Source organism: Ictalurus furcatus, chromosome 26 (genome assembly GCF_023375685.1).
Source record: "Ictalurus furcatus strain D&B chromosome 26, Billie_1.0, whole genome shotgun sequence".
Lineage (NCBI taxonomy): Eukaryota > Metazoa > Chordata > Actinopteri > Siluriformes > Ictaluridae > Ictalurus > Ictalurus furcatus.
This window is the reverse complement of record NC_071280.1, coordinates 17,117,177-17,133,259: the sequence shown is the minus strand read 5'-3', so window position 1 is coordinate 17,133,259 and position 16,083 is coordinate 17,117,177. Positions and strand designations below refer to the sequence as shown.

The following is a 16,083-nucleotide window of genomic DNA, read 5'->3' as shown; positions in this document are numbered from 1 at the left end:
ACCCAAACATAATTTGAATATTATATATGAAATATTAATCACTAAATATTAATTACTCTTAAAAACAACTGACTTTAAACGGTTTTTAAAAAATCATTTAGACCAGAACAACGACTCCTTCACACTCACTCACACTCACTCACTCTCACACACACACAGAAGTTACAGCACATCACAGTAAGCTCTCAGTAATTTTCCATCGCTAACTCAGTCCAGCCCACACCGCATTGACAATGCATGGGTCTTGGAGGCAGCCCGCGCGCGCGCGCCCTGCACGAGGCACGAAGTCAGAGCGACGCCCCTGTCGTCCAATCGGCTGCCAGGGAACCGCCTTGCGTCGCCGCGCACAACCAATCAGATGAGACCGTAGGCGGTGTCATGCAGTCCAAATTTTTACGCGGCGCTACGGGCTGAAAACTAAACCGAGATGGAATATCCCAGTCTGAACCGGTTTCAACCGGTCTTGGGTTTGTTTGATCCACGAGCTGAGAGAAGAGCTGGTTTTCAACAGACTCTTTCAAGGCTTTACGTGTTTTTTTGCTTGGGTTTTTTTTTATTTTTAAATCCTGACATAGATCCAACAATAAACTAACGCCCTGCTTCAATTTGTGCTTGAAGACCACGGGAAGCTGGCTAGCGAGATAGCATAGCAACTCCAGGCATTATAATCAGTGACATTAGCTAGCTAGCATTAGCACTAGCACTTAGGCTAAGTTGTACCAAGGGTCACGCGAGCTGTTTCTGGACTCGGACTAATCGCTAGACGAAACATCATTCAGTGTTAGCTAACTAGTTAGCATTGCTGTTGTTGTTTTTTTTGTTTCTTTTTTTTATTTAATGTATACGATAAATTCGGTCTGCTAAAGAATTAAAATCGCTATCTATTTAAGCAGCTGGTTATCATCACGTTGCCCGTGTGGATCAAGTTAATTGGGTATGTTCGTTAGCTAGCAGCTAGCACGTTGCTACCGCGTCATCATGAGATAAACGGACTCCTGTAAACTTGCGGTTTATTTGAATTTTTCTAAGTTTTAAAGCGATAGCAGCCACACGCCCGAGTCTCATTTCAACACAAAGAGGAGTGTTTTGTTTAAATCAAACAAGCAAAAAAAAAAGCAGGTAAGTCGGTGAGGACTTTAAATACATGTTGTATATTTGAGGTGGGAAAATAAGTTACTTTATTAATTAAGATTGTGAAATCTTTGTGTGCATCATAACGGAGTTAAAGTTACTGTATGACATGCTGAGTGAATAAAACTGACTAATTAGTTTATCAGGTCATTATGGAGGGGAAAAAAGAGTTGATTAGTTGTGCTGGACTAATTGCAAGTCATTTGGAATGTTCCAGAAAACAATTAGTAACCCTTTTAGGCCAAAAATTAAACGTGCAGAAATACGTCCCTCTATTACTTTTACTCAAGTGCATTTAATTAGTGCTTGTGTGTTTTTTTTTTTTTTGGTGTGTGTGTGTGTGTGTGTGTGTGTGGTCTTTAGTTTTGTGCTGAAGATGCCATGCTAATGTAGCTAACAAGCCATGGAAGCTTATGGCCACCAGATTAGCATCACGTGATGTGTAGAGATGTTCAGTATCTCGGTCACATCAGGCATGATGTGGTTTCTGACACCCCTATTTAGGTCTGATTAGTTTATCAGCGTCTGTAATAATAGTCTTTTTTTTTTTTTTATATATTTTTTTTATGTACACTTCTCCTCTCACATCCAATCAGCAGGTCATTCCTCAACGAGTCATTATTAGTCGATGATATTGTGCATATATGAATATACATTTCACGTCGTTTCCTGTGTAAGGACTGTAGTCCAGGTTTAACGGTCCGAACCAAGCGTATAGCTGAGGGTCCACTCGTATTATTAAGCGTGCGTTTGCTGTTTCGGGAAGAGTTTAAAGTCCCCATGAAATCAGAAAGGAAGTTTCGTGGCTTTTCGTACGGATATGTTTTCATAAGCCTTAAGGTCGTCCATAAGAGAGCGCGCTCCAAAACAATTTGCGTTTAGACGATACATACGTTCAAAACGTACGGTCTGTCTCTCGCTCGATCAGCGATACGGATTCCGATAACGTCATCCTGCACTTAAGCTTCTCGTCGGATTTTCTGCCCAAGCAAACGCGCTCGAGAATCCGAGCGTTATAAGAGTCGTAGAAGTTGGTTAAGAAGAACGAAATGGCTTGAATTCGTCGCGTCTATGGTACGTGCCGTCAAGTACGGGTTAACGCTGGACTGTGAGGTAAAGCTGTGGTTATTTGGAAAGGGGGAGGGGCTACTCGATATGTCCTACTGATGCGTCTTTTGCGACATCTGCGTCGAAAATCACGGACGTGTATCCAGGCGGGAAGGAAAAGAAAACAAAATGGCCCTATTCAGACGTAAGTTTATCGGGTGGAAGCTCTCGCATCCAGACAGTAAAATGACCCCATGAGGAGCAAGTTTCTTGCAGGTTGTATTTTCTACGAACCCGGATGTTTGTGTGACGCGGTCATGCTTCAAACACAACATGGCGTCCAAGCAGTCACGGAGGCGTCGGTGTGTATGTGTATCCGGGCGGGAATAAAGTTATAAGATGGCTGCTGAGTTTTTGTGAAAAACACTTGTCATTTTCTCAGAGGAGGACGGATCACATCGCAGCACCTGTAAAATATTAAATTACCCAAGGACGCTGTGTAAATGTAATCCCGTCCAAATAGGGCTTTAGCTATAAAAAAAAAATGGACACCCAGGGGATGACACCCTGAATTTTATTTATATGTGCGCACACACACACACACACGCACACACACACTCTTAGACTTTCATCAGATCTTGATTTTGCTCTGTCGTGACCGCCCCACAGCTCTATGCCAGCAGATATGACAATGTTAGCGGACCATACAGCCCGGCAGCTGCTGGACTTCTCTCAAAAGCTGGACATCAACCTGCTCGACAACGTGGTCAACTCCATGTACTACGATGTCGGCTCTCAGGTAAGACTCGACATCCCGAAACCTGTCTGAGACGGTTTTCTTTAAAAGCTACTCAGCATTTTTCCTTTAGAACTTTACACGAATAGTATATAATGAAGATAAACGTGAATTAAACGAAACCTTTTAAGCAGCTCGCACCAGTTTCCCCAAAGCCCTTGCACACAGTGGAACATTTTGGATATCAACATAAATTTGTGCTCGTGCATCACTGTCGTGCTTCCGTGCTACACAAGCTCCGCTTGGTAAAGTTTGCACGTTATAATCATCTTGGGGGTATTTAATATAAAACGCTCCCATGCCTTAGTGAGCACAATTTTTATTTATTTATTTATTTATTTCTCCAACCCCCCCCCCCCCCCCCCCCCCCCCGTTTATTTTTTGTTGTTGTTTAAAAAAAAAAAAAAATTCAAAAACTTCTAATAAATTTCGCTGCATTGGATCGAGTTTGTGTTTGCGTGCGTTTTGTGATTTGTCCTACTGTATGTAATCATAATGCTACATACTTAAGGAAATGAATGCGGACAGATGTTTAGCTCAGTTATCTGATTATTCAGCAATTATCCGTACGGTTTACAATGATAAAAAACGGAATACGAGTAAAATAAAAGTAAAACGGAGATAACCGAGTAGAACATGCACTAATTAGCCGTAAAATATTTTTAAATAGATTGTTGACTGATTTCACCGTAGACTCTGCGTTTTCACGGCATCACTTCACTTGACGTCTCTTGAAAAACACTGGCTTGGAGATGAACACTCGGTCACACCGTCTCGTGAATAGCAGCTTGTTTACGTGTGAATAAGGATCGTTAATTTTGTCCTCTCTCTTTCTCTCGCTCTCTGCGTATCCTAGCAACGGCTGGCACAGGAAGTCCTGACTAACTTGAAGGATCACCCGGACGCATGGACCAGAGTGGACACCATCTTGGAGTTCTCTCAGAACATGAAGACCAAAGTATGTGAGGACGGATGTGGATGTGTTTACAGCGTCAGTGTAGAAATTACACACTCTTGGTTTATTCTTTTGTTGTTTTTTTTTTTTTTTAAGAAACAGTTTGGAAGGGGAAACAATTTAAAAGTCTCGTGTGTCCAACAGAGAATCTGTTGTATCTGGGCTTCCTGAGTATTTTGTGCAAACGTCCCCTTTTCCTTGCTCACTCTACGTTTTTATTTAAGCTCCGGATTTATAAAGCAGGACTCCTGGAGCATTTTGTCATGTCAGTGGCGTGTGTATGTGTATCGTAAGTGACTTAAAAACCAAATGAATATTCCTTGTGCAGATTTACCAGTCTAGGGGGAAGCGTTGTGGCGTTTATAGGAAATTAATCCACGCTGGGGTCGTGTGGTATGTTCTGTACATTCACTAGAAAACATTCCTGACCGATGAGCTCCGTTTCTCTTTAAACTCTCCGCCGCCGTCTTTGTGATTGTCGTCATGATCTGCATCTCGGTTAGAAATCTCACACCTTGCGTTCAAAAGTATTTCTTAATCTAGAAAATCCACAATGCTGGTACGCAAAACAGAGCTTTCGGTAGGTTTGAAGGCGACATGAGAGGTTTTTAAAAATGAAACGCTGACTGTAATAGGAAAACTGGTCAGGGTTGGTACTCAGTAAAGGTACTAGGATTGTACATAAGTATACAGTTTGAGACACACAAGTAGAAATTTCTGGTTTTTTTGCTCTAGTAATAGTGAAAAAGACTAATATATCGCTTATTAACTTTTAGTTTCTCTCATGACCCCATTTGTGAATCGAGTGACAACCTTAGCTTGTGGTTTATTTATTTGTTTGTTTGTTTGTTTGTTTGTTTGTTTTGGGCTCCCGTGATTCTCCTAAATCCATGACTTTTGATGTTCACAGTATTACGCCCTTCAGATTCTGGAGACCGTCATTAAAACACGCTGGAAAGTTCTTCCGAGACACCAGTGTGAAGGTAAGACTCCTTCTCGTTCGTGCACACGATCGCTCGTTATTTTTCTTTACGTATACAGTGACCAGAGTGAACAATTAAAGGTGCCATTTATGAGCTCAGATGTTCTTACATTAATGATTTGATTATCACAAGTTCAAAGATTTGCAGTATTTTTTTTCCATGCAGTACACTTTAGCTAGCTAATTCATTGCATTCGTTTCTAGCTTAAATTATTATTTTTTTTTTTCTGGCCCTGAAATTAGCCCCGCCCCCACCTGGAAACGGCCTCCGCATTTCTGTCCTCAACTCTCATCGTAGCGAAACAAAAGCCTTTTAAATAGAAAGGAAATTTTGTTTTTATGGAAAACTAAATGAAATGCAGGAATCTCACACTTTTCTTTCTGATTTTCCGTATTTTCTTTCCGATTTGTAAATCACGTCAGTTGTTTTATCTCGATTAATATTTGCTCTACAGCTGTAAGGAATACTTTTTTTTTTTTTTTCTTTCTTTCCATTTTTCTTAGGAATTAAGAAGTACGTCGTGGGGCTGATTATCAAGACGTCCTCGGATCCTTCTGTAGTCGAGGTAAAGGCTTCTAATGTCGAAACGCGTCTAATTTCCGTCCTCACTGACTTCTGTGGATGTAGCTTCAGACGATACTCACACGAGTGAGGTGTATGTACTCGTTTATTCATATCAACACGGTTTACTGATATTTCTGTTTCAGAAAGAGGGAGTTTACCTGGCAAAGCTGAATATGATCTTGGTGCAGGTGAGCCATCATGCTGTGCGTTTTCACAAGTTCAACAAGAAGTAATGCGATGTGTGTTAATATCCCTATTAACACGTGTGCCCCGCCCCCACCCCGCCCCAGATCCTGAAGCAGGAGTGGCCGAAGCACTGGCCCACGTTCATCAGCGACATTGTGGGAGCGAGTCGCACGAGCGAGAGCCTCTGCCAGAACAACATGATCATCCTGAAGCTGCTCAGCGAGGAGGTGTTCGACTTCTCCAGTGGACAGATGACTCAGGTCAAAGCCAAGCACCTGAAAGACAGGTACTGTCACGTCACAAGTCCTCTACGGATTACGGTGGGTCGGTCCGTGTTACACGGTCCATGCTTAGCGATGATGATTGATCTAGGATTTCTCAAAGATCTAAGGTTTTTAATGTTCTCTTGCAGTATGTGCAACGAGTTCTCCCAGATTTTTCAGCTTTGCCAGTTTGTTATGGTAAGGATTTTTTAAAATATATATATACACATATAGGTTTTTATGCGACAAATCCCTCTAAATCCTTATTAGTACCGGAATAGTGTGTCTATTTCCGTTCACTGTTATGCGACGGAATGGTGGAAATTATTAATAATCAGTAGCTGAATGGGGATTTGTGACCTTGCTCTCGTCTGTTCTCTCCCAGGAAAATTCCCAGAATGCTCCACTGGTCCACGCCACACTGGAGACCCTCCTGCGCTTCCTGAACTGGATTCCTCTGGGCTACATTTTTGAGACCAAACTCATCAGCACCCTGGTTTATAAGGTAACGGCGTAGCGATTTTAGGCCGTTCGCAACCATGACCCAACCTAGACCTGAACAAGAATGACAGACTTATTCATTACCACCATTCTGCATTAAAATAAATAAATAAATAAATAAATAAATAAATAACCCAAACATTCTATTTAAAAAAATGCTCTTTCTTTTTTTTTTTCTTTGTCACAGAAAGGAAAACAAAGCGTTTTGGAAATCATCCACTTTGTTGCTATTGTTTATCTAAAGTACAGTTCACCTATCAAGACTATATTTACTTTTTATAAGTGGCAGGCATGTCTGTAAAGTCTTATTAGTCAGTTAATCAATGTCCTGGTTCGTGACTCTGGGGCAGGAACCAAAACGGTTTCTGTAACTGCGGCCATCAAACTAAAATTGTTCCTGGTTTGCCTTATGGAAGCTCCTAAGTTACAGGGGGAAAAAAGTTCCTGGGTTCTGTAAATAGCTCTTAAAAAGATTTCAGTTTCAGAATGGGGTTTCTGGGAATTTGAAAGGGTTCCTGGGTTTTCAGAAACGGCTCCTAAAATGGTTTCACAGTATAGTTTACCTTTTGATGTGTAATAAACTGAACTTTCAAAATATGACGATGAAAACTTTTCCTCTTTATTTATTTATTTATTTATTTATTTATTTATTTAAGCTTCATATTACGAACGTGCATCCTCTCACAAAGGCGCATTTGCATTGGTGATGCTTGCAACTGCGTAAGAACCAGAGGAACATCATAATAGAGTGCAAGCTGTTCTATAAATACCTCCTGCTACCAGTACGGTGGTCAAGCTGGCACTCTGACACACGCGTTATTCGCTCTGTGTGGCCTGCCATGTGGGTAAAGGTGTTCTGTGGTGTTATGTAGTGTGTGTGTGTTTTTTAATTATTTTTTTAAATTTTGTTTTTCAGTTTCTGAACGTTCCGATGTTTCGAAACGTGACTCTGAAGTGTCTGACGGAAATCGCCGGCGTCAGCGTCAATCAGTACGAGGAGCAGTTCGTCAGCCTCTTCACGCTAACCATGATGCAGCTCAAACAGGTAACACACTTTCAAGACCCTGCCTGTGTCTGGCTGTATAAGGAATGGGGGGGTGGTCATGGTCATGAGTGAAATGTCTGGATTTTTGATTGACAGATGCTGCCTCTGAACACGAACATCCGCATGGCGTACTCGAACGGGAAAGACGACGAGCAGAACTTCATCCAGAACCTCAGCTTGTTCCTGTGTACCTTCCTCAAAGAACATGGGCAGCTGATCGAGAAGAGGCCCAACCTGCGGGAGACACTCATGGAGGTACACACACACATTTGATAAGCATAATAGGTAAAATTACACTTTTGAATAGATATAATTGTGATTTCATTATGAAGTAATGTAGCAGGAAGTTAATTAGGTGATTGGTTGGATCAGCAGGGTATTGGTACTTCAAGGAAGCCCTGCTCTAGGTGTTTAACTCCATACTCCACAGAAAACTAGGTGGAGATTTACTTATTTATATATATTTTTTTCTTTTCCACCCCTCTCTGTCGTTCTTCTCAGGCTCTCCACTACATGCTGCTCGTGTCAGAGGTGGAGGAGACGGAGATCTTCAAGATCTGTCTGGAGTACTGGAACCACCTGGCAGCCGAGCTGTACAGGGAGAGTCCGTTCAGCACCTCCACCTCACCGCTGCTGTCTGGCAGCCAGCATTTTGATGTACCCCCACGCAGACACCTGTACCTGCCCGTCCTCTCTAAGGTGAGGCTCGTTCTTTCTCAAACACGCGTCAGATAGGGCTGTGGACTACGATAACGATTGTAATGGACACTCTATATGTCACGTCAGATATTATTTTACGTGTGTGTGTTGAGTGCGGTAGTAACGCTGCGCTTTACCTCCGGCAGGTGCGTCTCCTGATGGTGAGCCGCATGGCTAAACCGGAGGAGGTGCTGGTGGTGGAGAACGATCAGGGTGAGGTGGTGAGGGAGTTCATGAAGGACACGGATTCGATCAACCTCTACAAGAACATGAGAGAGACACTCGGTGAGCAGCATGTCCAATTAGGGCTTCATCGTGACTAGCAAGTGAAAAAAGTTCCATAAATGGTTCTTAGAAAGATTTCAAGGTGTCAGAACAGGGTTTCTGGGAATTTTAAAGGGTTCCTAGGTTCCATAAATGGTTCTTAGAAAGATTTCAAGGATTCTGGGAATTTGACAGGGTTCCTATGTTGCACTTTAAACATGTTAAAAAGGAGAACGTAACACAGCTTAGCTCATGGTTTGTAGTCTACCTGACCCATTTGGACTACGCGGATACGGAGAGGATCATGACTGAGAAGCTGCACAACCAGGTGAACGGTACGGAGTGGTCCTGGAGGAACCTGAACACGCTGTGCTGGGCCATCGGGTCCATCAGCGGAGCCATGCACGAGGAGGATGAGAAACGGTTCCTCGTCACGGTCATTAAGGTGACTTCAATCGGTGTGAACAGATCAGTTGAACTTTTTGTATTTGTAGATGTGTTTATCTGAGTGTGTATGTGTGCGCACTTCAGGACCTGCTGGGGCTGTGCGAGCAGAAGCGAGGGAAAGACAATAAGGCCATCATCGCTTCCAACATCATGTACATTGTAGGGCAGTACCCACGGTTCCTCCGTGCCCACTGGAAGTTCCTCAAGACTGTCGTCAACAAGCTGTTTGAGTTCATGCACGGTGAGTTGAGCACGACGCTTCGCACTCTGCTTTCACGCGATGTTCTCGGACGCTCACCGGGTTTTGCTTTGTCTCGCAGAGACGCATGACGGCGTGCAGGACATGGCGTGCGACACCTTCATCAAGATCGCTCAGAAGTGCAGGAGGCATTTTGTTCAGGTGCAGGTCGGCGAGGTCATGCCCTTCATTGACGAGATCCTTAATAACATCAACACCATCATCTGTGACCTGCAGCCGCAGCAGGTCAGTGTGTAACGTCCGACGCCTTGGGTTTACTTTATTTATATATGTGTGTATATATACGACTGAAATCTACATCTTTTAAAAGTTTTGTGGTTTTTAGTTAGTATGAATACGTTTAATAAGCCTTAACCGATTATCTATAAGTTAGTGCGTTCCAAAATGACGACAAAACTCGCATTTAGACGATATACACGTTCACTTCGGCTTCTCGATAAGATTTTCTGTCCAATCAAACACTCTCGAGAAACCGAAATGTCCCGCCTCCAATAGCAATCCACTGTACTAACTGTTGAGTACAGCTTAACTTCTGGGCTGTGAGGTAAGCTAAATGCTACTGGCTGCTTTAAAAAAAGGGGGAGGTGCACTTGATATGATGTCCCACCCTGACTTCCTGTTTCCATGGAAATTACGGTCACGTTCATTTAGGCGCTCCAGTACAGTTCGAAATTCCTTTTACTGTTTCTATACTCTAACCCCCCCCCCCTTCTTTGTGTAGGTGCATACGTTCTACGAGGCTGTAGGCTACATGATCGGTGCTCAGACAGACCAGGCAGTGCAGGAGCACCTGATAGAGAAGTACATGCTGCTCCCCAACCAGGTGTGGGATAGCATCATCCAGCAGGCCACCAAGGTGAGTTTGGGGAAATCAGAGCCTACATCTCGTACGTCACTTATAACCCTTAAGATGCTTTTAAAAAAAAAAAAAAAAAAAAGCTATCGGGTCCCCCGTCCTGCTTGAAATGGCTGACGTTTTTGTCTTCTGTCAGAACGTGGACATCCTGAAAGACCCGGAGACGGTGCGTCAGCTCGGCAGCATCCTGAAGACTAACGTGAGGGCGTGTAAGGCCGTGGGTCACCCATTTGTGGTGCAGCTGGGACGCATCTATCTAGACATGCTGAACGTCTACAAGTGTCTGAGCGAGAACATCTCCTCTGCCATCCAGACCAACGGTGAGCAGCAGTCTTTAAAGATCTGGTTTTCATTCATACATCTTCCAGATCTGAAGGTTATTTTCTCAACTTTTAGCTTGGCTTGAGAGACAGAAAACTAATGGGAGTGCTTGTGTGACTAGACTGTGTTTAGATGTTTAGACCCCTATACAGTGAACATCTTAAAGCTGACAAACTTATCTCTAGTTCATTCTATCTGTCTGTCTCTCTCTCTCTTTAGGTGAGATGGTAACAAAGCAGCCTCTCATCAGGAGCATGCGCACGGTGAAGAGAGAAACTCTGAAGCTCATCTCGGGCTGGGTCAGCCGTTCCAACGATCCCCAGATGGTACGAGACTCGAAATACAACACTGCTAAATACATCAGTAAATAAATCAGTAAAATATTATACAGCTCAGCGTTTGTGTTTTAACTCCTTGTAGTAAAAAAACGAAAACACGTCGACTGCTCAGAACAGCCATTTCTGTACTGCTGATTTCTGAAGGCTGACCCTTATTTCTGTCTGGTGCTCAGGTCGGGGAGAACTTTGTTCCCCCTCTGCTCGAGGCCGTGCTGATCGACTATCAGCGGAACGTCCCTGCTGCTCGAGAACCCGAAGTGCTCAGCACCATGGCAACCATCGTCAACAAGCTCGCAGCCCATATTACTGCGGAAATCCCCAAGATTTTCGACGCTGTATTTGAGTGCACCTTAAACATGATCAACAAGGTCAGGAACCTTTTTGGATATGTTGCATCAGCTAGCTATGGCTATATCACGATACCACCTTTTCTTTTCAGACACTTTGAATATCAGTCCATTTCGATACCCATCCGATTTATTTATTTATTTATTTATTTATTTATTTTCCTTTCTTTCTGAACTGCTAAGCTTTTAAAATGATTTTTGCAAACTCCAAAGAGCAGAAACACTCAAAGTCTAAGTTCAAAACCGATTAAATCTATCAAATCAGAACACACCTGAATAATAACTAACGTTTACTATGCAAATAATTATGTTTAACATTTTCTGTTTTTTTTTTTTTTTTATCCAGGACTTCGAAGAGTTCCCAGAGCACAGAACAAACTTCTTCTACCTGCTGCAGGCGGTGAACTCGCACTGCTTCCCTGCGTTTCTGTCCATCCCGCCGGCGCAGTTCAAACTGGTGCTGGACTCCATCATCTGGGCCTTTAAGCACACCATGAGGAACGTCGCTGACACAGGTACGCGAGTCAGGTCCTCGGTGACGTCGTCATGTGAATGGAGGAAAACCCTTTCGGTTGATGATGATGATGATGATGATGATATTAATAATGAATCATATTAATATCTGCTCCATATTCCCGTCGTCTCCCTGTCAGGTCTGCAGATTCTCTACACGATGCTGCAGAACGTGGCCCAGGAGGAGGCTGCAGCTCAGAGCTTCTATCAGACGTTCTTCTGCGACATCCTGCAGCACATCTTCTCCGTCGTCACCGATACGTCCCACACGGCGGGTGAGCGACAGGGCGAATCCAGAGTGTTTCTATTTTTTTTTTTTTGTTTGTTTTTGTTTTTTTAAACTTGGTAACTGGAAATGAGCACGAAGCCCTCAGTGGTATAATAATGAGTAAATTGTGGCTTGCTTATTATTAACCAGTTGAAAAAACAACACTCGATGATCAATTTTAGTGTTTTAATGTCATGATGGTTTATGGTTATTCTAAACCGCACTAAACAATGAAATGGCAAAAAATTTAAAAAGCTAACTAGATGGGTTGGAGCATTCTTTTTAAAGGAACAGCTTGGTTATTAAGTGTTCCTATGGGGGGGGAAAAAAAACTGCATATCTAAAGTCATCACACAGTCTTTTAGGATGCTTTTAGAGCTCCGTCCATCTTGAATCCAAGTCATTTTGGTGTCGGTGAAGGAGGTGTGGCTTGAACTACACCAACGGTCACAAGTTTGGACACCCTCGACTGAAATATTTCTTGTGATCTTAAAAAGCTTTTGATCTGAAGGTGTATGAGTAAATGTTTGAAATCGGTGTTGTAGACAGAAATGTAATCGTGCCAACGTATTAATTTCTTTCATTAGAAAACATAATATATTATTTTTAAACGGACGACTCGGAGTGAAATATTTCTGAAAAGCAGCCGATAAGAATACAGCGTCGGTGTGAACTCCTGTAATTCTGTTTAAAAATCATCTGAGGGAAATTCCTCAAGAAATCGCTCAAGAAAACGCCAGGAATACATCTCTGGAAACTCTTGGCGTAAAGGGCGTCTACTTTGGAGATGCTAAAAAACTAAATTATTTTGATTTATTTTAGATTATTATTTTTATACTTCCATTTGTGTTACTCCAGAGTTTTGATGACTTTTTTTTTTTTAATTTCCCACATTTTACAATAAAAATAAAGAATGAGTGTGTGTAAATGTTTGACTTGTAGTGTATATGGTGTGGACACACACAAATAATATATTTTTTTTTTAATCCCTCCAGGTTTGACGATGCATGCCTCCATCCTGGCCTACATGTTTAACCTAGTCGAGGAGGGGAAAATCAGCATAACCCTGAACTCAAGCACCCCCGTCAACAACCAGGTCTACGTACAGGAATATGTGGCCAACCTGCTGAAAACTGCCTTCCCACACCTACAAGAGTAAGACCACCACCTGCACAAATGCAACTTTTGGGGTTGGGGTGGGGGGGGGCGGGTCTAATTCTGAGATTTGTTATATAACAGATTTTTCTTTTCTTTAAAAGAAATAAATAAATAAAATTGTGAAAACATCTTGGAATGTAATTTTTCCCAGCACATGTGTCGGTTGCTATAGGGATGTTACCGGGCGTGGTCCGCTACACTGCTGATGCAACTCTGTTGTTTTTCCATTCCAGTGCACAGGTGAAAGTATTCGTAACCGGTCTGTTCAGCTTGAATCAGGATATCCCTGCCTTCAAAGAGCACCTTCGGGACTTCCTGGTGCAGATCAAGGTATCCCTTACACTCTGATATACATTTGTGCCCCAGACCACCTCCAAACGTAACCCCGTTCACTTGGCGATCCGATCACCAATGACTCCCTTTAACTGCAGGTCTGAACAGAGTCTAACATCTCATGAGCTGCTTTCATTCAGAGCTTCGATACGATACCGATTTTACGATCAAATTGATCTTAACGTTGATATTATATCTTCACATCATCTACGAGACAGACACTGAATAAATTTAGATAGCAGGTGTGGTTGCTCGTTACTGATCAGATTAGATTCCTGTTCAGACCAGCGAGTACTTGTGCTGGATATTTGATGAGATTTGTTTGATTTGTTTGGTCTTGTTTACAGTGTCTTTTATTTCCTGCTCTCTAAGAAGTCGTATTTATTTCACTGACCGTGTGTGTGTGTGTGTGTGTGTGTGTGTGTGTGTGTGTGTGTGTGTGTGTGTGTGTGTGTGTTTAGGAGTTTGCCGGCGAGGACACCAGCGATCTGTTCCTGGAGGAGCGAGAGACGTCGCTGCGTCAGGCTCAGGAGGAGAAACACAAACTCCAGATGTCCGTGCCGGGAATCCTCAACCCTCACGAACTCCCCGAGGAAATGTGTGACTGAGCTCCGCGTGCGCCGGAGCGGCTTTTCGGACGCAGGAAGGAACGAACCGCGAACAAAAGTGTGTCTGCGTGCGTGTGTGTGTGTACATACAGAGAGATTGCAGTAGGATGAAGATGGAAGAGGAGTGTAAATTTCGACTAAACCATCTCCCAAATGTCCAATACTCCACCCATGTACCATCAGAGTCCCCGCCCACTTTTCCTTTTCCTTTTTTTTTTTTTTTTCTTCTTTTTTTAAATAAGGAGAGAACTGGTGCACTGTAATTACTCCCATGTTAATAAGTTGTGTTGGGTGTGTCTAGTTTAGTTTCCTCTAACATAATAACGTGTTCACACATTCGAGGACAATTTAATTTAAGCTCCACCTCCCATCAACTCTACTGGTCTGTTTGTTCATTTGTAAAATAGATGAATTAACGCAGGTTAATGAAGAGACGACAGGAAGAGGAGTGACCCGTGGAAAGAGGAATGGCACTGCAATTGAATGTAATGGCTGACGTTCAGAACTGAAAGATGCTGCTCTTTTTTTTCTTCTTTCATCTTTGCTTTATATTGTCCTTTTTATACCTTTATTTTTCAGTTTTGCATATGTTTTGTTTTGGGCTTATGGTTTTTTTTTTTTCTTTCCTTTTTTTTTTTTTTGCGCGTGTTTGTGGGGAGGGATGCGGCGCCGTTCCAGTTCTCGCTCTGCGTTTGTTCAGAATGAAACGGACTCGAAGCAGATGTTGCCAACGGCGATGAAGGGTTTGTTCATATCGTCCTGTTTATAACACTGTCTTAGTACTACGGGAACATAAAGTTGGATATTTTTACAAAAAAAAACACAAAAAAAACTGTGTCTTGATTAATTATTGTACAGATTATTTTGCCTAATGTTTAACTACCATTTAAATATGTACAGGAACACTCTGTTACTTCATTTTGGTCAAGTGCTGCTTTCAAAATTATTGGCACCCTCCCCTGGAGAGTGTAATGGTATGAGCTTCTTGTGTGTTCACACTCCTAGAGGATCTTAGACTTGTAGAGGATCTCCATGTGCAACGTTTCAAAATCACTTATGTTCTTAGCTTTGTGGACTGACTTTAATTTAGACCACAAGTTGGTTGGTTTTTTTTTGTTGTTGTTTTTTTAAATTAAGGTTCATATCTAGATTGGCAAAATATTGACTGTTACCTGTACTCATGTTTGTGTTGATTTGAATATATACTATACAGCCAAAAGTTTGTGGACACCTGATCATCACACCTGTATGTCTAGATTTATTCCCCCCCACCCAACCCCCGGTTAAATTAAGCTCCATTCTTCTTTGAAGGCTTTCCACTAGATTTCAGAGCGTTGCTGTGGGGATTTGTGTTCATTCAGCTACAACGGCGTTAGTGAGCTGTTCGGGGAAGAAGTTTGGGGTTTGAGGAAGAACCACAGGTGGATGTGATGGGCAGGTGTGCACATACTTTTGGTCATATAGTGTATGCTTGGGATTGTTTTCTTCTTCTATGACCAGGTATCGGACTTAAAAAAAATCCCAGTACTCGGCGGAGGTTGTTATGCCACCAGTGTGGGTAAGAGCCTGTGGACTACCATCTGTAAAACAGCCACAAGGCGTCAATGATCGCCACCACATTTCCCCTCACGAGTCTGATGGCTGTTCTTAAGTTGCAGCCCCCATTATTTCATTTTATTTTTTAAATCTAATGTCGAGGCCGTGCTAGGAAGTGACTTTGGTTTCATCTAACCGCAACGTAAAGCCGATTGGCTCCATTAGCCCTCGATGAAGTTCACATGCTGAATTCTCTGAGCTTTTTTGTGTAAATCTTGAGGAACAGCTGTGTGTTCTGGATGGTGTGTCTAATGGAATAAAATGCTGATTTTGGGGGGGGGGGGGGTTTAAACTTGATAGTGGGTAGGATGCTCGTGCGTCGAATTCCAGGCAAATCTTCAACTTTTTCAGATTCTGGCCCTAGATGGGTTTAACTGGTTGTATATTTTTATTTCAACGAAAGTTTAAAATGAAAAAGATAACCTCAGACGTTGTACTGCGTTAGAACTCGCAGTATCTCACGGTAGTACCGGCTTTGAGACCAAGCACGAGTGTGGATCAATGCGCTGGTTTGAATACATCAGTGGTCCTGTATTAAAGGTGTAAAAGGTGTACGTGCTCCTGCCGCCATGCGAGTGGCGTTGTTCACGCACTCTATCTTCTGT

The 16,083-nt window shown here is 42.6% G+C and overlaps 1 protein-coding gene across 2 annotated transcripts; it reads left to right on the top strand.

The window, feature by feature from the left end:
* Positions 1 to 145: 145 nt before the first annotated feature.
* xpo1a (exportin 1 (CRM1 homolog, yeast) a) lies at positions 146 to 15,645 on the top strand. Of its 2 annotated transcripts, XM_053616045.1 has the most exons (25): positions 147 to 1,119; positions 2,848 to 2,977; positions 3,831 to 3,932; positions 4,840 to 4,912; positions 5,416 to 5,477; positions 5,620 to 5,664; positions 5,767 to 5,948; positions 6,075 to 6,123; positions 6,311 to 6,430; positions 7,343 to 7,471; positions 7,568 to 7,726; positions 7,973 to 8,170; positions 8,317 to 8,455; positions 8,698 to 8,879; positions 8,966 to 9,122; positions 9,202 to 9,365; positions 9,862 to 9,996; positions 10,133 to 10,316; positions 10,537 to 10,643; positions 10,829 to 11,023; positions 11,349 to 11,517; positions 11,656 to 11,790; positions 12,779 to 12,938; positions 13,175 to 13,271; positions 13,736 to 15,645. In XM_053616045.1, exons 2-25 carry the CDS (start codon positions 2,852 to 2,854, stop codon positions 13,880 to 13,882), a joined length of 3,216 nt encoding a protein of 1,071 aa, XP_053472020.1. In that variant the 5' UTR covers positions 147 to 1,119; positions 2,848 to 2,851; the 3' UTR covers positions 13,883 to 15,645. The 2 variants fall into 2 exon arrangements, with proteins under 2 accessions (XP_053472021.1, XP_053472020.1); XM_053616046.1 differs by having other exon boundaries at positions 146 to 2,977.
* The last annotated feature ends 438 nt before the right edge of the window (positions 15,646 to 16,083 follow it).